This window comes from Varanus komodoensis, unplaced genomic scaffold (assembly GCF_004798865.1).
Source record: "Varanus komodoensis strain SLA01 unplaced genomic scaffold, ASM479886v1 scaffold7_3, whole genome shotgun sequence".
Classification (NCBI taxonomy): domain Eukaryota; kingdom Metazoa; phylum Chordata; class Lepidosauria; order Squamata; family Varanidae; genus Varanus; species Varanus komodoensis.
The window spans coordinates 2,739,272-2,767,107 of NW_025336480.1; the positions used below are offsets into that span (position 1 = coordinate 2,739,272).

The window sequence follows — 27,836 nt, forward strand, 5'->3', positions numbered from 1 at the left end:
TGCCAGCCACTACAGCCTAGTATTGTTGGTTTCACATGTAGGGACAACCTACAGCATAGCCTGGCTCTGACATGTATAGCCAAAAGGGTGGCTACCAGTGCACTGAGAAGCACTGTGGAGAAATTCACCCATGGTGGCTTCCCATTACATGCAAAGTGAGCCACTGGATTGTTCAGTGTGGTTTGATTTCCAAGTGGCATGTTGTGATGTGCTGACACAGATTGTTTTTTTCATCTTCAGAGAGTTTTGTACAAATTTATTTTTTCCCAGTTTCTGCAAGATTTCTAAAATAAAGCTAAAATAACTTTAGGTTTTAAAACAAATCCAGGAAATTTATGCAAATTTGCTGAAAGCAGAGTAACTACCCTGAAAGTAATCTGCTGAGGTTGTTCCATGAGATACTTGCTAAGAGCAGATGGGAGGACTGAGAAGGAAACAAGCCATGGGAAGCTGCGGAGTACCTGGTCCTTTGTCTGGAGAAATTCAGATTACTCCTGACAAATCAACTACCAATCCATCATAGCTTATTTTCAGGGTGGCTTATTGTGACATGCACACCAGTCCACTATTGTGAGAAATGAAGTGATGTTCTTTTTCATTGCTTGTTATTCATGCAGTTAGCATCTTACTGGGACATCAAGTTGTTACATGCCTTATGAAATCAGTCTTTTAATTATTTTGTCACCAACCCTTCATATTGCTTTTTATATGGCTGGCTTAATAACTTACTAGCAATATATTAGTGCCTAATAGCCTCAAATGCTTTTATTCCAGGATCAACCAAAAGCAAAAGGCACTTTTCTGTTGCCAAATGCTTGAGTAATTTATACTGACAAACAACAACCACACAGTTGTGTTTTCCATTCATAACAAAGAATGTCTGCAGTCAGTCCTTCCTTGCATGATGCAACTTTTGCCTTATGACTATGAGCTAGAAGCCCTCTTGTTAAGCATTTGGAGCATAAATATAAAGTATCAGTCATTATCTCACTGGAACATGCAATTACGCAAAGAAATGGATGGAGGAAATTGAAATTGAGAAAGACTTCCATTTTTAGGGGGATGAGAAGTTATTTGGTTCTCAGTGTCAGAACATAGAGTCCTTCAACACCCAGATTGTTGACAAAGAGTGATTTTCATTTAGTACAAGAAGGATTTATCCCTGCAGTTCCCTCCTTTATTGCTCTCATTTTCTTTATTTGTCTTAGTTTCTTCTCAGTAACTTGTTTAGATGGATGCAATACCACCACCTCCTATTAACTAATAACATATTGTGAGTCTGTGTTCCCATTGTTTTACCCATAGCTTTATTTTCCCAGCAATGCAGGATCCCTTTAGCAATTCATCAGATAATGCAATGGAAGATATGAGAAAAGCCAGTGTGGAGTAGAGATTAGAGTGTGGCATGTGACTAAGGAAATGTGGGTCACCATTTGGCTCTGATGCTTACTGGGCATTTTTAGTCCAGTCACTGACTCTTATCCTAACCTTCCTTACAGGGTTGTTGTGAGGATAGAATTGAGAGGAGGTACGTGTGAACCAACTTGATTTCTTGCAAGAGGAAAGAAACAGGATATAAATCTAAAAGCAGGACAGGATATAAATCTAAAAGCAGTAAATAAAACAGATTTGCAACTGTAATTCATTTAATATGGAGGAGGCTGTTGGGAGTTGTTTTTGTTCGAATTGTATTTCTTTATATCAAGGGAAGGAGGTCTAGGAACTGATTTCTAGGCCTTGGACTCCTCAAGCAGATGCACTCCTGTTGCCACAATACTTGCAGAATGAATTGGTGGCAATCAGCTATGGAAACCCTTAGCTGAGAATGGCTTTTAGTTTGAAGGCAAGCTTAATTAGGCACTTTTGAGTGACTGTAGCAGTTTGCAGCTGTGTTTCAGCTGCAAACCAATAATTTCTTTTGCCAAATTGTGGCAGTGCAGCAGCAGCAACAGCATGGACATACACAAGGCCATGGCGGGGGGGATGCGGAGCCCACCCTTGCTCTGTGTCTTAAGAGAGAGAAGTGGAGTTCTGGAGAGCCTGCTCAGACTTTGTTTTAATATGGGAGAGTCAGTCAGGGAGGGCTGCATGTGTCCCTGTTCCTCCCTCTGTACCATGGAGCTGGGCTGGAGATCCCATATGAAGATAAAGGTTTGCCTGCCTCGGCCCAGAGGGCTTTCTTGCTCTTGATTTACTGGCATCTGGTATCCGCCCCATCACGTTACTTGTGAGGACTGAATCTTCGGGCCTTCGTGAATTAATATTCCACTCTGTTCTCATGATTTTCTGTTCTGTTCTCTGTTCTTGATTTCTCATGGTCTGCATTTGCTATAGCCTTGGCCAAGACTCAGCTAGGATTTTTTCCCCACTGATTTTGCTCTTGTTTCATTCATTCCCTCGTAAGATTAATACCGCTCCAAAAGCCTATTAGTCCAGCTTTCTGACATGATGCTGCAGAGCGCTTGTCTAAGAATAAACCTTCACCAACACTACAAAAGCCCCTGCGATGACTGCTTTTTTGGTTTGCAATCAGCATCCCAGATGGGCTCACCATTTTGGATCAACCTGAAAGCTGAATGGAAATGAAGGTGAAACTGAAAAATCAATTTGGAAAAGATTTTTTAAATATTATTTTGTTTTGCAACAGATCATGATGTGTCCTTTTAATATCCCCTGGCTTATAAAATTATTCACTGCCTTGTGTTTTAAAAATCAGTAAATAAATATGAAAGTTGATAGAAGAGAAATGGAGAATCTTTGTTCAATGCACTTGTGTCTAAGGAGGTATGGCACATTAAAAGAAATCAAACAAAATCTTTTAATATTTATATAAAGGAAAATGAATTAAAAATAAAATATCCTTTTTCTTTGCTTGAAAGAACTTGTGTTCACATTAAAATTACATGAATTGGAGATTGAGCTATACACTTTTTTGAGGTGGGGAGTTTGAGCAGGATCACATATGCTAAAACTGAACCCAACTCAGTTGAATCATTTGGAGCCAAAGACAGCTCCATTGTTAGTGAGGGCCTTTAGTCCACTAGATAGGTTGCAGTTCTGATTGCCATTCATATAGAGTTTTCACTACAGAAGTAGAGGGATATATGGACATTTGTGTTGGCTTCCACAGAGTGTCATTCAAAGCCAGCTCTCAGTGTGCCTTTGGAAGTTTGTTGTACTATTCTGCATTATATGAACTTATAGTATTGCCCCTGACCTCAGATTCTTCTGAGACCTCCTGACACTTGGGAAAAGAGTTGCAGTATACAGATCATATTTTACTATCTTTGGAGTTGTAAGAAAGCCTTTTTATTATAGTTATAATTTTGTCTGAACCCTCTCTGTGTTAAAAGTCTCTGCTTTTCTTCTCTTCTTCTTAGCAGAGACATGCACCTTGTTTCCTGCCCCACAAGTCTTTCAGCAGCTATATCTCCATTCTTCTCCACTCTCCCATCTTCCTCTTGGTTTATTTTGCCCACTTATTGGTCAGGTTCATATATCACACTAATCTTCCCTGGCAATAAGCAATGGTGGGTTGTCTCTTGCACCCAACAGCTCTGTAGATTGTCTCCACCCTTAGTGTTCTAACCTTTTCTTTGCGTTGGTAAAATTTTTATATTGCTGAGTGAGCAGGCTGGATATGTTCATGCTAGAGTTCATAATGGTGTTAGATTGAGGTTTAATTTGTGCATCTTGATGTGAAGATAATCTTAACAGAGGAACTCTTCTTTTTGAGCCTTCCCCTTTAGTTCGGAAAAAAAATGGGGAAGAGGGACTTGCCATTCTAAGAATGGCTTGACAGATTCCTCATGTCTGCTGGCAGTAATCTGTGGCTGTGTCTCAAGGATGTCTGTGTTGTGTTTCATGGCCCAGCTGGAATGCTTCCGGGATATTTATTAGCTGGAATTCAATATGTTAATTAATAAAAGTCCTTGATGCTTCTCTGGAGGGGCTGGTCTGAATAATTTGCCCTGTACTGTGCTGTACTGTGTTGCTTAAAAGATACCCAGCCTACCAATCACAATATGAAACTCCCGATTAAATGACTTGTGTTGCTATGTCTGGGGCTTGGCTGGATGTCATAATTCACAGATGAGAAAAGCATATTTGGGACCTTGAAAGAGAGGCAGGTCTTGAAGTAATGCAAGGATGCTTTTTCATGAAGTAGCCCATATGTGGAAAGAGGGTGTACAGATTATCATGCTGAAAGTCAGATATTGCAATCATTCTCATAGTAGTAGTATAGTTAGTATAGTTACTGTATAGTAGTATACATTATACAGTAGTATAGTTGATGTATTAATGTAATATACTGTAGTTCTACTTTGACCAAAATGGGTTGTTCTTATTGTCTTGTTTATACAGTTACAGTATGATACCTTTAATATCCTTCTGGTCTTACCAGCTTTTTGGATAATATTTGCATCCATTCTCGGGGGTTCATTGCATTAGTCTGTTGTAGGAAAAAACAAAAATGAAAAAAGGGATTCCAGTGGAGCATATCTATAATTTGAGTCAGTGCAGTGTGGCTCACCGGGTGACTTTGGATCAGTCACCAACTCTCAGTCTAATCTACCTTCAGGGTTAGGATGTGAGGATAAGATTGAGAGGAAGAAGAGGATTATGTAAGCTGCTTTCCATTTCCTTCCTTTTTGAAGGAAAAAAAAAAGATGGGGGGAGAGGGAGGGAGGGAGGAGAGATGTAATCTGCAAAGCGGCCAGGGCCTTCATTGTAAGATAAATCTGAAGATAAGCAAATAACGATAGAGTCCCATGCCATTTATTGCATTGGTGGTTCATGCTAACAATTTTCAGAATTGTTATTCTGCAAAACAGCAGTTCCTTGTTTTAATTTTTTTCATCTGTAAACTCAGTACAAAGTACTCCTAAGAGGCTTAAGCACAAATATTGTTGGTGTAATAAATAGGCACAATTCTTTTTCATTGTACATTAAGATACTACAAAAGATAGGCTTGGATCAGGGTTTTTTAAATCACGATACATTTGATTAAAATCCCAGGATGTTTGTGATATCAACAGCAACTGTACAGTGAATGGCCACTTTTAATAATGCATATCACCAGCCCAACACATGAAAAGGATCATTCTCTTGACCTGTTTTTTTTTTCCCGACTAGACAGGAGGATGGTGATTTGGAACTGAGAGGTTTGACATTATCCTTTTTTCATGGTTAGATCACTTCCTCTTAATTTAGACTTTTGACTGCTCTTTCCCTCCACAAGGGTGGGGGACTCATTAGATTGGTCTTCTCCTGGAATTTGGTGGTTCCACTGGGTTCCTAGAAGGCTCTGGGGGCTTTCCTGGCTGATAGGATGGTCAAAGGCCAGGTCACTCTATGGGATACGGAGTATGGAAGTGACCTGGGCAGTTGAGATAATCGTACCTAAGCACCCTCTTCCCTTGTACAGTTCCTGCCACAAAGTTCCCCAGAATGCCCACAGGAGGATAGAGGGAGCAATGGGGGAGAACTCATTTGTCAGTCAGACATACCTTGGGTTGTTTCAGGAACAGTCCATGCTGCAAAACTTATTTGCAAGGTAGGCTGTTGTTTTGCGTGACCCTGCTCACTGCTTTTGTTGTGAAGAATTATCAACGGTACCCCTCTAGGGAAAAACAAACCTTGAAGAAAGGAGGGCGGATCTTCTGCAATGAACAGGGCAAGCATCCATTTCTGAGTTTAGGGATTCAGCTACTAACTGAGTTCAGCTAAGAACCTTGAACCTTCATTGCACAAGCAGTTATTAAAACAATCTGCTCTGCTCAACCAGAGAGCAGCAACAGACAGAACAGATTAGTCTCTTTTCTGGCTTCGTGCTCATTCCAGGAAACATGTCTTGCAGACAGCCATATATCATAGTCTTTCATGCCCCAGTAACATTAAAGAAGGCAGAGCTGTTGCTCTTAAAGGATCACTATAAATGTAACACACTGTGAATTATGCTGTGTAGGGGAGTGCAATAAAGATTTTTTTTCATTATCTGCAACTGCATCCCTTTCAAGATGGGAAGCAAGGGCTGTGATGGAATGTAGCTACCAAACATGTTTTGTAGCTTATCTTGCCCTTGGTTCCTTTCTATCGAGCTTCAGGATCATTGAGTAGGAAGCCTCTGGGAACTGTGCACTTTGATTACCCAGCAGCAGACCCAGGCTCTGCAATGGATGTTTGAAATTCAAACATCACCAGCATTTAGATTGCAAGATGCACACTGGGTTGACTTTGTATAATTGAGAATCATAGTTTACCTGTGCAATGGGTTAATTATGACACTGCATACCTATGAAAATATGTATTGGTTAATTGGCTTATCATAGGAAAACATGTCCTGATCCAAAAACCAACATGTCCTGTCATATTGGGGAATTAACAACACTTTCATGGTCCTTGTTTTAAATAGTGCAAAAGTAGAATATCTACAGAATATTAGGTGCAGTGGTATGAGAAAGAGAAAAGAAGCTTAGAGATACCGCTGATAGAAATGTAAACCTTCTGGAAATTGTGAAGCCATTGGAAAATGTAATTCGTAACTTTATTGCTTTAGGACAGCTTTTTCTAACCTTTTTCTAACCCTTGAAATGCTTTGGGCTTCAGCTCCCATCAGCACTAGGCAGCATGGCCACTGGGCAGGAATGCTGAAGAATTATATTCTAAAATACATGAAAGGCACCAGACTGTTTTAGGAACATAAACATATTATGTATACCTTTGATCCTAAAATTAGCATTAAGAATTTTAAAAAATAAACTCAGCAAATTTTTAATTACTGTATGACTAAACAATACTTTTAAGTATATTATACCACACACATAATAAGTTTAGGAGCAAAGCAAATTATATATTGTATAAATTTAGGTTCCTATTTTATGCCTGACCAAAAGGAACTTCATTAAGTAGTTCCTGGAATAACTGAATCTCCTGGGAAGACAGAAGAAAGAGAAAGAACTAGAGGAAGACTAATGTGCAGTATTTGTGCCTGTTTGTAAGGAACTTGGAAAAAAATTCCTGCTTGTGGCTTCTGAAGGAAAGGCTATTGAGATTTTATTTAGCCAAAAAAGATTCCTTTACTTATTCGGAACAGTGAATATCTGAATATAGAAGAGTTATTCTGCTTCATGAATCATTTCTATAAATAGAGATCTTAAGTTTCATTTCTTTTCAGAGGTTGTCTTTAGTGGTGGTATCAATCCCATGCCAATACCATAGGAACCAGGCCACTGGGTTTGTTGTAGACAGAGAGGGTTAATTCTAGTGGCCGCAGTTAAGTTGTATAGCTGAGACAGAAATTCCCAGTGATGACATCAAACTGGGAATGTAACTGAAAACTGTGGCAATGACTCCCATCTACTCAAGCCTCAAAGCGATTTTTTAAAAAAGAAAAGAAACTGGGGGATAACCCACTTGCTGTTCTTTTACATCTAGAGACAGTGGCAGGAGAACCTACATTGTTTCTTTACTTCTGCGTTTTAGATTATAACTGCATTAATTGACTTTTTCAGCATCTAAGCACAATATGCCCCAAAACACAAGATTATGTAAAACAAAATTCAGACTGCCAAAAATATATATTGCTTTGATATTAGGATATGGCAGTTCAATTCACATGTTGGGAACTGAGCATGATTTGGAGCATCCCTAAATGTCTGCCTATATTAGATCTATAATTTTAATAAGGAATAAATAATTAGTTTAATGGAAGAAATAGCCATTTTTGGAATATTACAAAGAGAAAGATTTCCTGCCCTGGGATGGCTTCACTATTTCCAGAAATTTTTACATCCCTACTTTTCCCATAAAAGTTTTATTACATGGTTTTTGGAAATCATGTGGGGAGAGTAAAAGTTGAGTAGCAACACACAAATACCTTGTCTTACATATTTTATTCATCATTCTAAAGGAAAAGATCCAAAGCTATTCAATTTTTCCAGTTTTTCAGGAAAAAAATAGAAATGCCTGAAGAAAAAACTGTTCCCCTCTCCCCACAGGTTTTCACACATCCGTTCATCATCCTTTTGCATCATTCACAGGCTATTTCCCCTTTAAAAGAAATACATTTTGACCAATACAGTTATGTATATAATTCATCAGAGCATGCACACAGCATCTGATCCTCAGTAGTGATCTGCTACTGTCTCTTTCTAAACACTTCGAATTAAGGAGCAGGGTTTCCTGCCTGAGTGATTAAAAGGCCCTTACACAGGCCTAAGCCCTAGCAACTCGGTCTCTCAGAACTATGCCATTTTCTCATATCTCTTGAGGGGATTCTAAAGGAAGCACTCAACGTGTGTTGAGTAGAGGTTTATTAGTTTTGATTCCATAAAAACCTTTCATGCTTATAGGAACACTTTTTTGCTGTGTTGGTTCTCCATATCTATCTGTTTTTCACCACACACCAGCTATAACTGTTGGGACATTCACTATATAACTGAAAGCATTATCAGTTCCTCCAACAGCCAGTATCTAAGATCTTTAGAATTTTAAAGATTAAAATGAGTTTCCTGGATTGAGCCTGGAATACCATTGATCGATAACTGGTAGAGACCTTGCACCAGTTGAAGTCTCCTGGGATTGTCTGTTGGTAGTTCCATATAGAATGCAGTTCATTAGTCTAAATGTAATGTAGTCAAGGTATGGATAACTGTTGCCTGATCAGACTAACTTGGGAACAGTCACAGCTCACTTTTAATTGTAGTTGCACAAGTGCGCTGCTCACCACCACGGCCTCTTAAAGATCCAGGGGCAACGTAGACTCCAGAAACACGCTCAGGCTTTCCAGAACAGGTTGTATCCTAATCCCTGAGACTGAGTTTCTGCTCACCAACAGCACTATATTTAGTGGATTTAATTCAGCTTGTTCACCCTCATCTAGCTCATTATCAAGATCAGGCACCAGTCTAAGGGTGTTGATAGCTTCCTTTGAATTAGGTGAAGAGCAATACAGCTGAGTGTCATCTGCATGTTGGTGGCATCTCACCCCAGAGCTCTGCATCGCCTCTCCCAGCTGTCCCATGTAGATGTTAAGTTTATTCATTTTGTATGGCATAGCGGAATAAAGCATCATTGCATAAAAATTCAGAAACCAGTATATAATGTGTGTAAAATGCAAAACGGTAAAACAATAAATTAAAAACGTGCAATATGAAGAATGGGAAAGATTGTAAATAAAAATAGATTATCTATGAGCAGCTCCTAGAGTGGCTAGACCTATGGCAGGATATCTAGATCATTTACCCATTGAACAGCAGTACCTTCAAGATGATGTAACTCTTGCCAGGGTACCAGGAAACCACCTAAGGGGACATTCCATCATGATGTGATATAGAGTTCATGGGACACTCCTGCAGTCGCAACTAGGATTATTGACCAGCCCCCATTTATGTTGCCAGTATTGGCATCTGCATGATAAGGTTTGAATCCAGTTAAGCGCTGTCCCATTTTTCCTTGAGAGATCAAAGCCATAAGGGCATTGTGCTAGATCAAACACAAAATTAAACCGATCTGGATTTGAAATTGCCCACTCCTGGTGCTATGCTGCCTCAGTGTCACAGTCTTCTCTTACTAGTTGTTGTCCAAGTTTCCATGGCAGATTCCAAGGTCTAAGTCTGAATATTTGATCGCAGCACTTCTTGCATATAGGAAATAATCAATTTACCTGGCTCACACAATTTTAGAACGATATCCAGTGCACAGGGAGACTGCCAACAATCTTTAAAAGAACAAAAATTGTTGTCATCTTAAACCCTGGTAAAGAGGGGAAATCTGTGGAGGACTTTAGATCTGTAGCGCTTTTAAGCATTTCTTATACACTGTTGGAGAGACTCATTTTAAACAGAATTAAACCTTTGGTTGAGGACCATGTATGTTAAATATGCTAAATAATTAAATAGATCTTAAATAACTTTGTGGATGGGCAGAACCCTATAGGGCACCATAGACCTCAGCATAACTTTCACAGTCAATATAACCAAGGAGATGTGCTGGATCAGTCCAAGATTCCATCCAGCCTATCATTCAGTTCTACTGTTTTAAGTATGTGCTGTGTTAAGGAACACTTCCTCTTGTCTCTTACAAAGCTCCCAACAATCTATTTCATGGGATGACTTCAAAATCTAGTATTATTGAAGGAGGAGGGGGAAAAAACCTCAACCTCTCATCGGCATGTCATGAGTGGAGCCGGTTGGAGTCAGGGGTCAGACTTGATGGCCCGGGAGACCCTTTTGACTTGCTCTGTTTCTATGTTTCTCTCCACTTTCTCCACACCAAGCAAAATGTTGTACTTTCCTTGCTTGTCTTTTCTCCAGGTTTAACCATCATAGATGTTGTACCCTTTCGTCATTAGGGAGATATTTAGTCCCTCGATCATGTTAATGGTCTTTGCTACCACCTTCTGGACATAAGCTGACGCAAATGACTGGGAACTTGTGAGACAGCACCTCCAAGCCCCAGACTAGTTCAGAACGCCAGGAAGGTGTTGTTCACTTACATCCTCCTTGTGGGACCCTGTGGGCAGCTGATTTTTCACCATGTGAACAGAACGCTGGACTAGATGGACCCTTGGTCTCATCCAACAGGCAGCTCTTATGTTCTTAAGGCTCCTCTATGCATTCATCTCATCTCTATGCATTCACACATATGGTCTCTACATGCATATGTGGAGCTCATTTGGGGAGATTCCAAAGCCGATCCATTAATATTGGCCAGGAAACCAACCCTTGGGGATGCCCAGCATGCATGAAGGGCCTCCTGTCAGCACCTCAGTTCTTCCTCGACCACCATCATGAGTGCATCAGGAAATTCTTCCCCTACTTACTTACCTTATCTTGGTGTTGCATCTTCAATCCTCTCATTCTTCCAATTTCTTCTTTATTTTTCTCCTCTACTTCTACCAAAAAATAAAAAAACCCAAAATATTACTTAGCCCACTTTCCCCACTTTTATCCACTTTCCCTGACCTCACCTTTCTGCCTCCCATTCAAGACAATGATGCTCAAGCCTCTGATTCATGACTGTGCAAAATGCAGCAGCAAATGCCTGCCTACCAATGGCCACTAGCTGTGCCTGTTTTGCCTGAGAGAGACTCACGTCATTGATGCCTCCTGCCACTGCCAGGCATTTACTAAACAAGCCAGGGTACATCATGCTGACCGCCTTGAAATGGAACTCTGGAGCAGAGCCCTCCATGTGGACAGCTCCTCTCAGTCAACCACCTCAGGAACAGGAGCCTCTGCACCCTCAGCAGAACTTCCAGCTGCCCTGGAGAAAGGGTACTCTACTAAGAGGGGGGGATGTCAAGAAATTGGCAAAGAAAAATAAATCTTCAGAAAGCCCCAGTCTGACTGAAGGGCAAGATGGTGGCAAGTGAGTAAAAATTGCTGCAACATCCTATTGGCCTCCCACATCCCAAAGACACGGTACCAGAACCTGAACCACTGAGACACTCCTCTCTGGTGTTGCAACTGGCACAGGAGCTCCCAATCCATCCACTGCAACAGTCCGAGTACCTTGTTCTTGGAAGGCGAGATCCAAGAATTGTCGTCTCCGGCTTGCCAAGAAACTGAATCCACCTTGAGAATAAGGTGTGACCCTGCCATTGTTGTTCGAAAGTGTGCACCAAACTGCCAAGCCTGACAGACTTTGATACTGGTCTCACTCCTGCATCATTGATTGGTTGACACCTCCCTACAGATGGGATCATGCAGCCACCTTCTACAGAGAATGTTGCACATCTTTTGAGCAGCCACATTGGAGCCGTGTCGGATCCAATTGATTCCCCACCCACACCAGTTCTGATCCCAGGACCATCATGCTAGGGAAATGGCAACCGGTGTTCTCCACCATCCCAAATGTGACCATTGCGAACGCAGTCACCCAAACATCAGCATACAACTTTTGCTGAACCCATGGAATTGGGCCCCAAACCCTGTATCTCAGGCTCAGAACCTTCTTCCTTGAACCAGTGGTCTGACCATCCATTTGGCCCATCCTGATCTCCATGAGATCTTTCCCACACTTCCAAGGACCCCAGACAATTTTCTAAACAGGTCCTTCACATGGCCTATAGCTTAGGGCCCAATCCTTGCCAGGACCCAGGCAAAGCAAAAGACCCTGTCCTCGAGGTAGTCTATGCAGAAACCACCAGTTCTGTCACCATATCCTTCTACCGACCCTGCTCAACATGGTACACCAGAAGTGGAAATAACCTGCCTCTGTGCATCCCCCTCCTAGAAGGCTGGAAAATATGTACTGGGTACAAGAAAGGGACACAGTGTTCCTGTTTCAACACCTACACCCCAAATCTGTCATTGTGGAGTCCTTTCAAGGGCTCTTGAGAAGAGAACACTCCATTTCAGCTGAGGGAAGGCAAACACCTCGATACAGTTGGTCACAGCTTCTGTTCATCTGCTGCACTTTCATGGCCAGATATTACCTAATGCTGTGGGACAGGGTGCCCTCGCTGTGATCATCCCTCCCTTAAGAAGCCCAGAACCTGGGCAACGAAATCAGCCACTCACCTTGCTCAGCAGGCGATTCATATAACCAGCCATCAGGCAGAATGCAGTGCCAAGAGCATGGCAGGAGCGCTAGGTCTCAGTTGTGTCAACTGACTGCTCCTCCAGACTATGGAGGCAAAAGCCAGAATTGAGCATATGCCTTTCAATGGTACTGGCCTCTTCAATGAAGTAATGGATGACCACATATACTCCATTCAAAAGGCCAGGAACACCACATGCTCCATGAGACTGAAGGTGTTTGCTACCACTTACAAGGATCATAGGACTGAGAAGGAAGTTATTAAACAATGGAGGGGGATATATGCTGTTCACCTGGAAATATGTTTAGATGTACCTTCTGTCCTCCCCATTAAATAGCATTTAATTAAATACTTGGAGAGAAATGGCAGGCTGACGTTTGGAATTGCTTCCTGCAGCTATTTTGAATGCTTAGAACACTATCAGGAAATCTGAATGAGAAAACCAGAATAGCTGTGCCCAGAGAAAGAGTTTAGCAGACACGTTTAAAAGGTCCTTCTTTAAGGATACTATAAACCGGACTGCACCAATGCAAAACCTGCAGAAAGTATTTACTCATCTAAGTCTTCATGCAACTGGTGTTCTGTTGAAACAACTGTGATCACACACTGACCAATATATATGCATCCTTTCTTCAGGGTACCACGCAGGCTAGTGCATACTTAAATATCCTGCCCGAAATGTAGGACGCCAATGCATTATGACCTTTTTATGTATGGCCACCATCAACTAAAGTTGGTTAGCGTAGTCGAGTTTAAAGCATTTGACTAGTAATAGCAAAGAACTTCAAGGTGGAAACACTGGAAATTGTAGGGTATTTTTCTGTCTAAACATTCATAGGATTGCAGTTTTAGTCATTTTCAAAGCAGTGCAATCTGAACTAAACGTTTTCTTTGTCAATAATAGAAATTTAATTGTATTCCTCAGGTTGCATTTATTCTGCATATATAAAAACCTCCTTAATGAGAGAGACTGTCGGATGTAGCTTTTGCAGACTGCAGATTTCAGTCACAGACCTCTTTTGTCCTTTTATGGACAATGCTTCTCTTTTCTTGAGAAATACTCTCCAAACATCCTGGGGTGCCCAAAGAAGCTCAAAGGAGGTACCAGCCTGTCTGCACTGAGTAAACTTTGAAAATCCCCAGGCATCAGCCAGGCTTGGCTGGAATAATGAAACAAGGAAGTAACTTTCCTCCTTTTTTAAAGCACTGCCTCTGTGGTTGCCCCACTCCTTTCTCTGCATATCCTATTTTTCTGAACATAATTAGATACATGGGAAAACACTGGTTCTGTTTCAAGGTTTTCCCATTTTGGGTAAATTGCTGGGATTTGTAATTCCTTTATGGCAGCCCGTCAGCAAGAGTGCATTCTCAGATTCCCCCCCCGCACCCCCCCCGCTGCTATCCCCATTGAAACGTTCCCTAAAACATTCAAATTCATGCAATGTCCTCCTGTGCTTCCATCACTCATTAGCCCTTCTCAGGGGTCTTTATGGACTCATTCCATATCGCCTTCTCCAGCTGCTGAGTGGGATGCTAGGCAGAGATGAGGAAACTGCAGACTTCTGCAAGCTTATTACTGTTTCCTGTCTTGTCTGAGTTCTTGTTCTCGGAGGTGTATCTGCTCAGGCCAGGAAGGTCCCAGAAACAAAGTAAAAGTACAGTCTTGTTTCCCCCTTCTCATTCAGATAGGGGGATGCAGTGGAACAGAGATGGAGGGTAATGTGCCACAGTTGATACATTTAGCAGGGAAGGGATACAAAAGCACCAGCACTGAAGGCTTTGCAGATGTGTGCTAGACTAGAACTGCTTGAATTTCCATCAGATTAGCTCCCTCTTACTGGCTAACAAAGAGAAAAGACTAAAGGCTGATGCGGTCAGGACTTTTCTTGTGCCTCTGCTAGTAGCCTGGTTCATGAAATACTGATGCAAACTAGACACAATGTTGTTGCTACTTTGCATTTATATCCTGTCTTTTTTCCCCTTGTGAGGAAAAAAGTTCTCTATGGTGACTTTTCTAATGCCATTTTATCTTCTCAACAACAACCCTCTGAGGTAGGCTAGGCTGATCCGAAGTCATCCAGTGAGCTTCATCTCTGAGCGTGCACTAGAACCCGGATCTCTTGGGTCCCAAGTTGAACATTCTAACCACCACATCAGCTCCCTAAGCACATGTTGAACTGTGGATCCTGATGTGCACAAGCATTGGGCTCACATGACCCCTCTTCTTGGTTCTCAGCAAACATAATTTGTCATTTCAATTGAACCTGGCAATCCGTGTTTTGCAGAAACCTTAGTTTGCTTGTGTACCATAATTGTGAAGTAATTGTTTGCCAATATTATCTAACTTAGATACCTAGAGAATCCCAAAAACCTAGGACATTTACTTAAGTCCATGTGCCTGCTTGGATTACTCTTTGATCCCTATGCCCATTAGCTTTGGTTTCTGGGTCCACTTCATCTGCTTTTTACACTTTGTGTTTGACATTTAAGGAAAGAGAATTATGTTCTGTGAACTGGTATAATGTCACATTTTGTGCTGTTTGGTGCAAAAAACATGAAGTCTTGAACTTGCCATTATATCTTACCTTTACTAGATAAATCCCACTTCTTCCTATCAACTGGCATATAGAGGCACATTACCCCTGATGCCGGAAGCAATACATAGCCATCATGACTAGCAGTAATTGATAGCCTCCCTCATCCCAGCATGTTTTTTTCAATTGATAGCATAATTTGAATTGGTTTACATGTGCTGGTCCAGTTTTGCAAAATTCAGTGTATAATAAATAGTTGATAATAAACCCAAGCAGTTTGTATCAAAATTATAAGCTATCTCATGGCATTTTGCTTGTGTGAAATGGCTGTGATTATCCTGTAAAATTCTTGTGCATCGTGTGTGTGCATGCATATGCGTGTGTGCGTACACACAGGTGCATGTACATACATCAGGTTCATGGTATACTTGTGTATTAAATTAAAAGATGCCGGTTGAACGAAAGGCTGCTCTCTTTGTCATGGTTTTCTTTCCCTGTAACAGTGAGGTGATTCAGGGACAAATATTATATTTGTAGGAATTTTGGTGTTTTAAATGTTGGTAAACTCATAACTGGGACTTGGTGAGTAGAGAAGGAGAATATCTGATATAAGTCCCCTTACAGGAGGAATAATACATTCATGTTTTTGGCATATGCATTTTCTCACAGATAATGGATAAAGATCAACATTTTTCTGTGATTAAAGTTACATGAAGTGATGATGTGTTACTGAACTTAAGGTGCAATCTGATGCATGTTTGTACAGAAAAAAGACCTACAAAGCCCTAGAAAATCCTACAAAACGTTCCACATTTCCAAGCAATGCTTGGGAGGTCTAAGATTTACTGCTGTTTAAATATGCACAGGATTCCACCCTTGATGGTATTCCTTTGAAGTAGCTCAATAGGCAACACCTTCGGAAAGTCACATCCAAAACATAGAGTTTGTAAAGGGGAAAACAGATGACAACATAACTAGATATTGCCTGTGTTTTCCCTGCAACTACTGACCTCAACTCAAGTTAAAGGTAAACTCAGAGAGAATGGACAGAGTCTGTTGCAGGTTTGAGGAGGTCAAAATGTCCTCTGGTGGACCCATTCTTTCTCCATTTGTTGGCTCCACTAGACTATTTGATGAAGGTGGAGGACAGCAGGGATAGCGGCAATGCTCTGAAAGCTGTCAGGCAGCTGAAACTAATAATTTCCCATCGTTCTTCCAATAGCTGTGAAGCTGTGGGGGCCTTGTGGGAAACTCAGATGGCAGCTAAGCCCAGCTGCTCACTGTGCATTGGAACTCTGGCCCAGAGCTTTTTAAAGGGGAAAGACAGGATGCTAGCATTGGCAGTGGGTCCTACTGGAATCATGGGGCCCCAACAGTTACCCAAGGGTCCCAGGTATTGCTATCACCCTTAAGAATGAGTATTTTCCCTGTTGGACCAACTTTCAAGAAATGCTTGTGGCTGGCCCTCACCTCTGTACTGCTGCCACCTTAATTCTCCTTTACCTCTTACCTTCATATATGCCAACAGTTTTTTTTTAAATTAAGGCAACCTGTGCTGCCTACAGGTTAATCTCAAGATCAACAGCTTCCAGAAAATACAAGAAATCTTTTTTTAATGCCTGCATTGTATGGATGTGAGTAGTGGACATTTGCAGGCAAGCAAAGGAACATGCTTATGAGGTAGCAATAAAGGACACGGGTGAGAGTTTCTGAGTTTCACACATTGCAAGCTTTGTATAGAGTCGAAGGAAAGGTAAGATTGTCTTTGAAAAGATGAATTTGTCTCCATTCTTCTATTGTCAGGCTAGTGGCATACGGTAGTTCAAGGAAAAGTAGGCTCAATCTCAAACTGCCCAAAGTCCGAAGGCCTGTTTCTTCACTCCTAACAACCCACTTTCGGGCAGATAGACTGGGCTTATGACATGGCCTCACTGACCTATTGTATTTTTTTTCCTTTTCAGGGAGCCAATTGGAAAGAAGAAATCTGGTAAGGCCATGACTTACAGAGTTTTTCCCCTTTCCTTATCTCTACTTTCTTGATCTGTTACAAAAAATATTGTAGTTTGCCCACAACCACTGCTCAGTTCAAAGCGTGAGTGAAGCACACACTTCCAGAGGCCATTAGCATGGAAGTAAATTGGAAAAGTCTGTCCTGACATGCTGCCTCTCTTTAGATTTCATGTTTCTATTATCCCATATTTTGTTTCTGCTTCACTGTGCAGCCTAACACAGGACTGAGGTAGGTATATTAAAAAAAATCTTATTATATGTATTGCATTATGAGCACCTTGTCCAGAAATTCTCCAGTTTCTATCCTGGTACAAGATCTCATAGTAGAGAGACTGAAAGAGTGTTATTCCACTGTATTTGTAGCTAAGGGTTTCATGTGGTCAGAATTTAATTGTTCATTCTCGGAGCCTGGTAAAACATGGCACTTTATTTTATTTTTTATTTTGAAAGAAGGTGCCACAGTTACTGACAAATTAGCAGAGCACACTTAGAACAAATGTGCATTCTGATGACTGTTTGTAGGAGTGGTTCCCCCACTGTCCTCTTTGCTAACTTGCAGGACAGAGCAGAGCAGTTCTTCGTGCAGAATGCTGCAGGTATGCGGCTGCCTCAGTGCTGCCTTAGTCCTCAGCGCTGTTGTAGCACAGCTGAGAATGCATCCTGCCGTGCCTGTCTGTTATCTCCCAGTGTAGCATCTAAGCCAGTGGCACTGATGAGAACTGCAGGGCAGCCTTCCACAAACCATTGCCTTATAGGTGTGTTGACCTGCAATGGTTGTGCTGGCTGGAGGTGATGAGAACTGCAATCTAACACTTCTGGAGGTTGCACTGTGGGGAAGACTGCTGTAGGGTTGGCACAGTAGAAAGGAGAGAGCAAGAGGAGGAAGTAGCCTGTGGGTGGACACAATAAAAGGTGCTCTTAGAAGACTTTTCCTTTTTATCAGCAAGCCCACAATTTAGCATGTACCACTTTAAGCATTAGCAGAAACCATATTCTGAACTACTTTGTTTCCCTGGTGTTTGATTTTATGACAAAGCAAGCAGACCTGAGTGCCTGGGCCTGATTGCTGAAAACCAGTTTAATTCCTAGGGCAGTGCTTCCAACTATAATTTCACAGCAAGCTCACCCTTCGGTTTTGGTTGAAGGAACATTACAATCATACTCATGCCCACTCAGTAGCAGCTTGTGGCTAGGCAGGAAAATCTTTCTATTTTGGCTTTGGTGCTCAATGTTAGCTGGGTGTGTTCCAAAATACTGGTGCATCAGGAATTCAGTCCGGTAGGGCAATTAAATATCTTATTATTTCCTTAGACCTGCCAGCTTGCTTCAGTTGCTGTATTATAGTAAATGATACTATTTCAACTTCTGGCAGCCTGAAGATATAATATACTTTGGAACAACTGTGTCTATTCCCAGTGTAGAAATACTGCTCAGTTTGATTTCTTCAGAGCTTGAATGAGCCAGTCCTACTGAATACATTCCAGTTCATAAATATATCAAATGCATGTGGTAATGATGGAGAGAGATCCTGTGAGCAACACTAGTGTCTGCTGCTCAAGTATATACACATATTGTAAGAAGCAGATACAGCATTTAGGTTTTCAGCCTGTCTTTGTAAGTGGTTGAGAGTTTTGCCACTGGCTCTGCTAAAGGACATTCTACTTGTTCATGTGAGCTGTCTCATAGGCTGTACTCCATTCTACTCTGCTTTCTTCTAAACTGACCATTCATGTTGGGAGTGGAATGCTCTTACCCTTAATACTAAATCTAGCTCATGTGGAATGAAGCTTTTTGCGCAGTGTCTGTAAAAGTGTCTCCCTCTATTCCTACCACAGGACACGTTTCATAAAATATGTATATATACTATGTGCACAACAGATAAACTGGATCTCTTGAGAAGATGACAGGGAAGCTGGCCCAGGTCATGTAAAAGCCAAGCTTTCTAATATAAAGCTGTAACAGGGTAAATAGAACCAGTTATGTATTCTTTGCTCCACACCTGAGAACACTTTCACTGCCATGGGCATCACTTATGATTTCTTTTCCCGCTAAAACAAGTTTGCAGTTCTGCAGCCCAAGCCTGCTGGTGATGGTACCACTGTGAGGGTGGGTCATGCTGTTCTGCCCGTATAAGAGTCTGCCTTTGGATAATGAGTTCATTGTTAGTATATATTGGTATCTTCCTTCATCCTGGGGGAAGATATCAGGCACATTTTTCTTTGGCCAATCACCTTCACCTATATGTGTCCCCTTCCTTGTACTGCCCTCATTGTCTTTCTCCACCATTTTTGTTCCTTCATTAGGATTTATCAAGAGAACGGCTTCTTTCCTCCTGAGAGGTAGTAAAGGCAATTCACTGCTTGGATCTTGCTTTTCACAATCCTTTCTCTTGGGCAACATCTGCGGTTCCTCTTGAGCACTCTAAGCACCACTCTTTTGCTTTGGAGGGTTGCTGCTGCCCTGTGGATAGGGTGCAGTGGGGAATATATGGGGAAGGAGCAGGGAGGTTCATTAAAGAGACATGCCACTGAATTGCACTGTGAATGAGCTAACCAAGCTCCCATTGGACTGGTTTAAGCTGGCTAGGTTGCAACTCTGCTGCTTTGCTGGTGGTGGCCTCAAGCTTTGATGATAGCCTGGGAAGAAATTACACAGGAAATTAGATGAAAATCGAGCTGAACTGTCTGTAGTGATTGTTAGGGTTGCCACATCTGGCATGAATTAGTAGCTATTGCTCGTTTGCACACATTCCTTTAAATACATGCAAATGCAAAATGCCTGTTGACCAATACTGAGACTGAATGTTGTGTGTGTGTGTTTCTGGAAAATTTTAGCATGTAAAAGGACATTTACATGGCATTAAACCTGTTCTGTTTATGAACATGAGTCTAGTTACAGATATGAGACTTCAATAAATGGGCTAATTTAAAGCTGAATAAACTAATAAAATTTTGTGGTTTATATGTAAAAATTTCCATTGGCTATAACAAATGGTGAAGATAATGGTCATATAAACTGTGTACATAAAATACAACTATTACAAATACTGAAATTCAATGATATGTTAATCCTACTTAACCTTCTTAATGGAATTAGGAATAACCCAAACATTTTATACGGATTGGCTTCTTCGAAAGGCAGGTTTGGATGCTCATTTTTGAGGGTTTGGGCTTTATGTCCAAATCTTAAGTGGGGATCCAGCACTGCCACCTTGACCCCACTATATTTGAATACCTATTTTTACTTATTCTGGAAATATCTGCTTTCAGTGCCCTTTATTGGTCAGTTCTTATTTGGGTAATAATTTGGGTTTGTTTACAAATAATTGTAGATTGTTTTAAATTGTTCTTGCAAAACACCATCATTCCACAGCAGTTAAATGTAACATGAACTGGGGCAAGGGACTTCTTTCATGGGGAATATGAATTGGAACAAAAGATTACCCCACTTTGACAAAATTTATCAATAAATAAATGAAATTCACAGTAACTTTCCTTACAGGACTTCTGTGGCTGTTCAAAAGTCCTGTCTTTCATACCATCATGACATCCTTTGTGTATGAAGATTAAGATTAAGGGGAAGGAGCTCAAAGCTAGCTTTAGGAACTGAAGGGAGCATAAATCTTCACTCAGTGTAAACTTGACCTTCTGCAGAGAACATCATCAAATCATGAAATTAAGAAATTGGAGTGAAAAATCACTTTGTCCTTGTCTTTTTGAGTGCATGTTCTCTCCTCTCTCCTTTCTGTGTGTCTCCTGTGCTGCTTACTTATTTCTGAAAGGAGAGATGCTCACTACTGAGTCAGAGACAGCGTACTGACTTGCATGACTGCACAGAACAATCCCACAAGTGTAATTAGAGGAGATTCCAAACCTAAGTAGGGTCATTTTCTCATTTTAATCAGTCATGTGTGGGGCCCTTGTCCTAGCACTTAGTGGGGCTATTCAGGTCTGTTTAGAGTTTTCATGTCCTCAACCCAAAGTACAGTTGTACATTAAAACAGGAGGTTAAATTTGAGTTTTGCAAGCATCCTGTGCAAAGAAAACTTCTATCAGACCCAGAGATTCACATGAGCAATATTATTCTTAGTAGTTCCTAAAAACTCATCTGAAAAATAAATGCACACACATGTTGTTCCAACTTTGCAAGCAGATTTGGAGTGCAGCTTCTCCTCAAAGAATCTGTTTGTTTCTTGATCATCTTCATGCATGCATGTTCATTGTTTAAAGTCCAATGGCTTGCTGATTCCCAAACATTTATGTGAATTATCTCCAGTGAGTTGTGATTGTGACACAGGTGTGTAATATAAAAAGTTTCATTTATTGCAATTAATCTGCTGTAATTTGTGGAGATTGAGGGACACAAGCAAGTCAGCCATAGAATTACATGATCAATACGCAATGCATGTGTAGAACAACTTCTGACTTCCTCTCAGCACCAAATCCTGCATCCTGTCTCCTTCTCTTAAAAGGTAAAAATGCCATGGAACTTTAAGAGCCTCACACTTATCTCAGAGAAGGCCATTTTTCTTGTTAATGCAACCATACAGTTTTGTGGTTGGGAATAATTGTCCTGAGAGAAGAAGCTACTGAAAATAATTCCAGCTTTTCCGCTCTGTGCTGTTTATTGCTTTGTGTTGCTGGTTTAAATGGCAGTTTGGGGGTGCCAGAGCTGCATGTTGAAGCTGCAAATAGCCCCAGGAGCACTATGAGTAATTACGTGGGAGCTGGGGGCAGGAAAAAGGTTGTCTTCTCTTTTCCTGACTTCTGTTGGCTGGATGAAGCCAAAGTCGGTCTAGTCAGAACAACACTTGGCATCAAATAGCAGATGGAGACTACAATTCTTAGGCACAGACGTTTTTTTCCAAGAGTTATATTTGTCTCATCCTGACGACTCCCTCCAATCATTTTCTCTGGATCGAATGCTGTAATTAGAAGTAACTAAGCCTCTCCATTGCTTACCTGGAACATAATGGAGAGTCGTTTATGATACAACATAATGGAAAATTGTTCCTTTCTGTGAGCCTGTTCTTGAAAAAAAAATGTGTCCTACAACACTGATCCTTCCACAAAATAAATTATTTGGCCTGCTTAGAATCCAGTACACTCAAAGCTAGGAAAACCCAGCCAGGCTTCTTTGATCCTCTGGCTGTGCCACACTGCCAGACTGTTCTTTCCACAAGCCCTTCTTTTTCTGGTGCGCTTTTCAGTCGGCCTTCCCCACTCGAATATGTCTGTCTTGCCAAATCTCCATTCCAGAGCCAACTTGCTGCCCACACACAGGGAACCTAGCTTATTTTCACAGCCCACCAAGACTGCCGCTGCAAGAGCAGACCGGCCTGTTTGGTTTGCTTTGAAATATTAGCTGTTGATATAAATGTATAGATTATTTTTGGCCACTTAATCCATATAACTGGTATATAGAGGGGAAAACCACTTTTGTTGTTTCCCTTTACGTGCAAGACACCCACTCAGTCACAAATGGCTTGTTTGGCAGACCAAGATAGGCCAACAAAGCCAAATAAGAAAGAGTCATTTTTCCCCATTTGCCAAACATATTCTAATTTGAGGAGCTTCCTTCCCTTTGCTATTGAGGCATGGGCAAACTGAACTGGCCTGGGTAGGCATATAGGCAAATTAACCGAGCCAGCCCAAGCTGTTTTGCTACCTGACATAGGGCAGCAGGGAGCGTGCACTTCCCTCCCCAGTGCCAGAGCCAGTGCCAGTGAGGCACACAGTGCGCAAAGCACCTGAAACAGGAAATCCTGCATGCACCTCCCTCCTTCCTTGGCAGGAAAAGTACAGCAATAACCAATTATTATTCTCTCAATACAGTCCGCAGTATCTAAATTCTGCTGCTCGAAGCAGCAGCATCACTCTTCCAGATGGTGATGTTGACTAGAGAGTAAATGCAGTTTAGATCAAAACAAAACACAAAATCTAGTCTGTGTGGTGAGTTTACATTGATTCTTCCAACTTGAATTATTACTCAGGGGAAAAGTACGTCTCCTCCAGTGTAGGTATTTAGCCAGGGCTGCACTCTCACGTGTGCTTATGTGGAATAAGTCCAGATGCAATTGGTGGAATGTTCCTTTGAAGAAACATGTGTATGTTTGGGGGCTAAGAGTTCAGATGACCACCCACAGCAGCAACCAATGTACCTTGGTACATGTGATTTTATCCGATAGAAAATATCCTTTGATTATTACGTTTTAGCCTAGTTTATGATGATGTGCTATCATTTCCAATTCTTTCTATAGTTTCTTTCCTCTTAATGTTGGGTTTCACACATTTTTTTCTTTCTGGGTAACCTCTGCTGCCCCTTGCTAGCTTTGATTTATTTATTTTGGAAATCCCAAATCTCTTGGAGCTTCCTCCACAAAAAGCAGCCGGGATGCTGTTTTGGAATGCAAAGGACGAACCAAGTGTTGAACTGCACAGATCAGCTAAATTTTTGAGGGTTGTGGTCCTGAAGGCCTAAAACCACATCCTCCGGAAGTACAAGCCTAGATTTCTTTCCAGGCCAGATGGAGTGACCACAGGAAATGACTCCAGATAGTTCCCTTTGGCAAAGAGCCATGCAGGACTCTAATGTGAGGCAAGAGTTATGCTCCCTTACAGTGAATAGAGGTTTTTTTTTCCCCATTGGAACAAGTTTTCTAGATAGCATAACTGTGCTTACTTAGACATATCTTAATTGCTATATAAAATTGAAAAGCCTTTTGAATTATCCCACTCCTTTTTAAACACTTCCATTATTATTCTTTTACCTTCCTACTTAAGAGGCTTTGCACATTTGTAAGGTTAATAGAATTTCTACCCCTGCAGCCGGATGCTGTAAGCTTAATTCCACAAAGTCTTGAGTCAGTGGAAATGTTGCAGAAACCTTTGCTAAGGACTCTGCTTTTAAAGAAGTAACTCTTAGCTTGTACCTCATTTTGCCTGCTTAGCTCAGTCTCTCAGCTTCAGGTTCCCTCGCATGCCCTGCCAGCTAATTTTAATGATGGAAAAGGAAGTAAAATAATTTAGTAGAGTATGGTAATTCAAGGGAATCCCTAAGAAGGCCTAGAAAGGCACGGTTTATTCTACATTTCTCCTCAGTCAGTAGTGCCAACATAGTCTCATATTATGCAGTGATGACTCTGTACCCAGTTCAGTCCTATAATTAAAATAGACCTGATCTTTAGATTCTGTTAGTGTTTAAATTGGTTAATGGTGAATGTTGAGGGGTATCTGATACCTATCCATCATCATTAATTGGCTTAAATCTGAGGAAGACTCTGAAGATCAGAGAGGGACACAATTGTGACAGACCAATGAAGCATATACAGTCAATGAGAAATATAGTCACGCCTTAGTATACCACTTCAGCCGCAAATTGCTGCAAAATTCTCCAGAGCGGATAGGTGAAATTAGGTGGTATGCTGACCTTGTGATGACTACCAAAAACAAAAGTCCTGCATCTCCCAGTAACGTTGAGTGAGTTGAGCCCAAATATCCTGCTTCCCAGTCAAGCACTTTTAACCATATACTACACCAGCTCTCACAGTTTTTCTCCCGTATCAAAACTGCTATCAGTAACTCCTGCAAGAGGCAACCTTTTAGAATAGGGGAAAAGCAATGCAAAAGTTAGAAAACCAGCAGATTTGGCAGTCAGGGGAAAGGAGATGTGGCTAGCAGTTCTTTGAGGAACCCCAGAGGGTTGAATTGGATCTGTAGGCCTGCGGTTCTCCGCTTCTGACGTAGCTGCACACATCTCAGTTGTTGCCTGTTCCCATCTCCCTGTCACTCTGCCTATGATAGTTCAAAGCCTCACGGCTCTCGGATGAGCCTTTTCCTGCAGGCATGATCATGAGAAACCGGGGCAACACCGGGTGGGATGCCCTGTGAATAGTGACTAAGTGTGCCTCTTGTTCCCTATCACATAGGCGGAGATTTGACCTCTGCTGATCCCATGGTCCTGGAACAGTATGTGGTGGTAGCAGATTACCAGAAGCAAGAGAGTTCGGAGATTAGCTTGTGTGCGGGCCAAGTGGTGGACATAATTGAGAAGAATGAATCTGGTAAGGAGAGCTCAGCTGGGGCATGACACAAAGACTGAACATGCAAAAGGGATCTCTTCATCCTCATTCTTTCCTAATGGAATTTGAAGGCAAGCACTGCTCCAAAGCACCATGTGATGTATCAGTCTATCTAGAAGGGCTGTGCAAGGGTCAGCTTGTGAGAACTGGCCTCTGCAGGTAATGCTAGGATTAAGAATTACTCAGTGCACAATCCTGTGCATATTTGGATGGCAAAAAGGCCTATGGATCTAGGCCTTTTTACTGAACTTGCATAGGATTTTGCCCCTTGTCAGCTCTTATCCCAACTCTGACCCCCAAATTACTTGTTGACGTGTTTTATGCTGCACTGTCCTTGACAGCAAGCCACCTGGGCCCACAGATCCCATTTCAGAGCCTTCATATTAGATTAATGAAAGGAGGATGCCATTCATAGTTGCCTTTCCAGTTTCTTTGATTGACAAGTAATTCACTTGCATGCCTACAATTATCCTAATTCATTTAGTAATTTGACCCTTCTAGAAGGAACTGTGCTTTGACTTGAGTATTGTTTTTGAAAGAAAATAATATGCAGTGTGTTTTTGCCTTTTTATTTAAGTAAAATAATAAATAGGGTCTGAAAATCACTTCAGATTTGCATTTTGACTTATAGGGAAATTTCCACAATGCAATTGTCCTACCAGGCGATTCATTTTTCAGAAAAAGGAAGCAAATTAGTAGCTGCAGTTGATGTGACTTTAAATTAAGGAAAAGACACTGATCTATTTTCTATCCACACACTATCCATTGTGAAGCAGGATAACAACAGACACCGTATCGCTGTTCTAAAGCATAACATGCTGAATTTTTATAGATAATTTACAGCTTTTTATTATGCTCTACCTGAATAGCTTTTATGTAAATTACACATTGTGAATTGCTTTGGTGTCATACATAGGTCAAATTGTTTCATAGCTTTTCACTGAATAGTTTTGGTTTCCATTCAAAATAGTCATCTAATGAATTCTGAATTCACACAAAAAACTGCGCAATAAATGAAATTATGATCTTAATAAGGTTGGGTTTGATCAACCACAAGGAAATACAGGAAGAATCTAAAGAAGAAAAAATATCGGTGGATGGGTTCACATAGCATGTTATGCCCCACTGTGCATAAGCCATGGTGGATTGTTCATTTGCTGAGAAACCCATGGGACAACCAACAGGGCAGAGGTGGGTTGCTTGCCCTCTTCTCCATCAGTCCTGCAGCTGGCTCTGGCACATATCCAGTGTCCTCAGCTGAACCCAAGCCCCCCCCCCATACAATCTCTGCCCCTTTTTGTTTGCCACTGTGTCATTTTTTTTTCTTTTTCAGAATATTCAAAAAGTACTGCTGAGATCCATAGTTTCCAGGTCCTTAAAATTACATAACTGTATCTGCAATTTAGTTTATTTTATTTGTCAGTCTTTCACAGGCATGCTCTTGCAGCTGTCAAATATGTCAGCTTTCCTCGTCAATTCCATTTTTTTTTCAGCTGTCAGAGAAGACAGCCAGGTGAAGGAACAAAGAAACTGACCAGATGAGACAACATATAGTTACTAGGGTCTAATTGCCAAGTTGTCAATTCAAAAACACCTGTAAAGTTGAGGGGAGGGGAGCAGCAAAAGAAGGTGCAGGTAAAACAAAGGAATTGGCCAGGCAAAGTTATGCACATTGGATTGCCCAAAAGTCGCCTCCCAACATACCGATCTTCTGTCCTGCTTTACTGTGACTGAGAAAGATCCAGGGAAGAGTTATGCTAGTAGGATCTGGCTTGATTCTCTGTGGCTTCTATTGGAAAGCAATTTTAGAACCTTACGAAGTCTTCAGTATATAGACACATGAAGGCAGTTGAAATGTGGTGCATGGTAAGCCTGTCTTCAGTGTTTTAGTTGTGACAATGGGTGGGGATTTGTTCTGAAGGATATTCCCCACAAAAAGGGGCAGATTCCATGGAGGCCGGTGCATGGATGGTTGTCCAAAGCTAGAACTCTCCAACTGACAGCATTTCCTCTTGACTCTAGGCTGGTGGTTTGTGAGCACATTGGATGAGCAAGGGTGGGTCCCAGCCACCTGTCTGGAGGCCCAGGATGGAATCCAGGATGAATTTGCAATGCAACCTGAAGAAGGTAAGAAAGCATCTTGAGATAGGCCTAAAATAACCCAAATCATACCCAGCTTTATCCCTTGAACCATTTATCCCTTGAAGCCTAGTTCAAAATCTTCAGGATTGTATCCAAGGAGGAAAAAATCCAACCTGGTGTGGAGACAAAGGGTACTTTTGAGTGAGCCCTGCTATTGTTTTTCCTACCCTTAGCAAACTCTCTTGAAGACTAAAGCCTTCTGATCTGATGCAATTATTAGAGAAGGGGTGCTAAGGAGCTTGCTAGTGGGTGCATTATCTTTCCTCAGTCTCCAGTGACTAAAAGTAGCTCCATCCTCAAGCATGACAGAATATTTCTCCTGTCCACAAGCCTTCTAGATGTTTTGGCTTAGACAGCATAACCCATGGTGAAGAATTGGAGAGTGTGGACCAAAACATCTGGATGGATTCAAATTGCCCATCCCTGCCCTATGGTTTGCCTGACAAGCATTGTACCAGAACAATATTTGTTATAATGGCTAACACTGAGAAATGACGAGAGCAATTATAATGGAGCCCACTGT

The 27,836-nt window shown here is 41.4% G+C and overlaps 1 protein-coding gene across 1 annotated transcript in view; it reads left to right on the forward strand.

The window, feature by feature from the left end:
- Nucleotides 1–27,836, forward strand: part of SH3PXD2B (SH3 and PX domains 2B) — a 131,641-nt gene that overhangs the window by 83,432 nt on the left and 20,373 nt on the right. Inside the window, exons 6-8 of the mRNA XM_044454660.1 lie at nucleotides 17,043–17,068; nucleotides 25,019–25,153; nucleotides 27,194–27,298. Of these exons, the coding sequence (XP_044310595.1) occupies nucleotides 17,043–17,068; nucleotides 25,019–25,153; nucleotides 27,194–27,298 (266 nt within the window). The remainder of the gene's footprint in view (nucleotides 1–17,042; nucleotides 17,069–25,018; nucleotides 25,154–27,193; nucleotides 27,299–27,836) is intronic.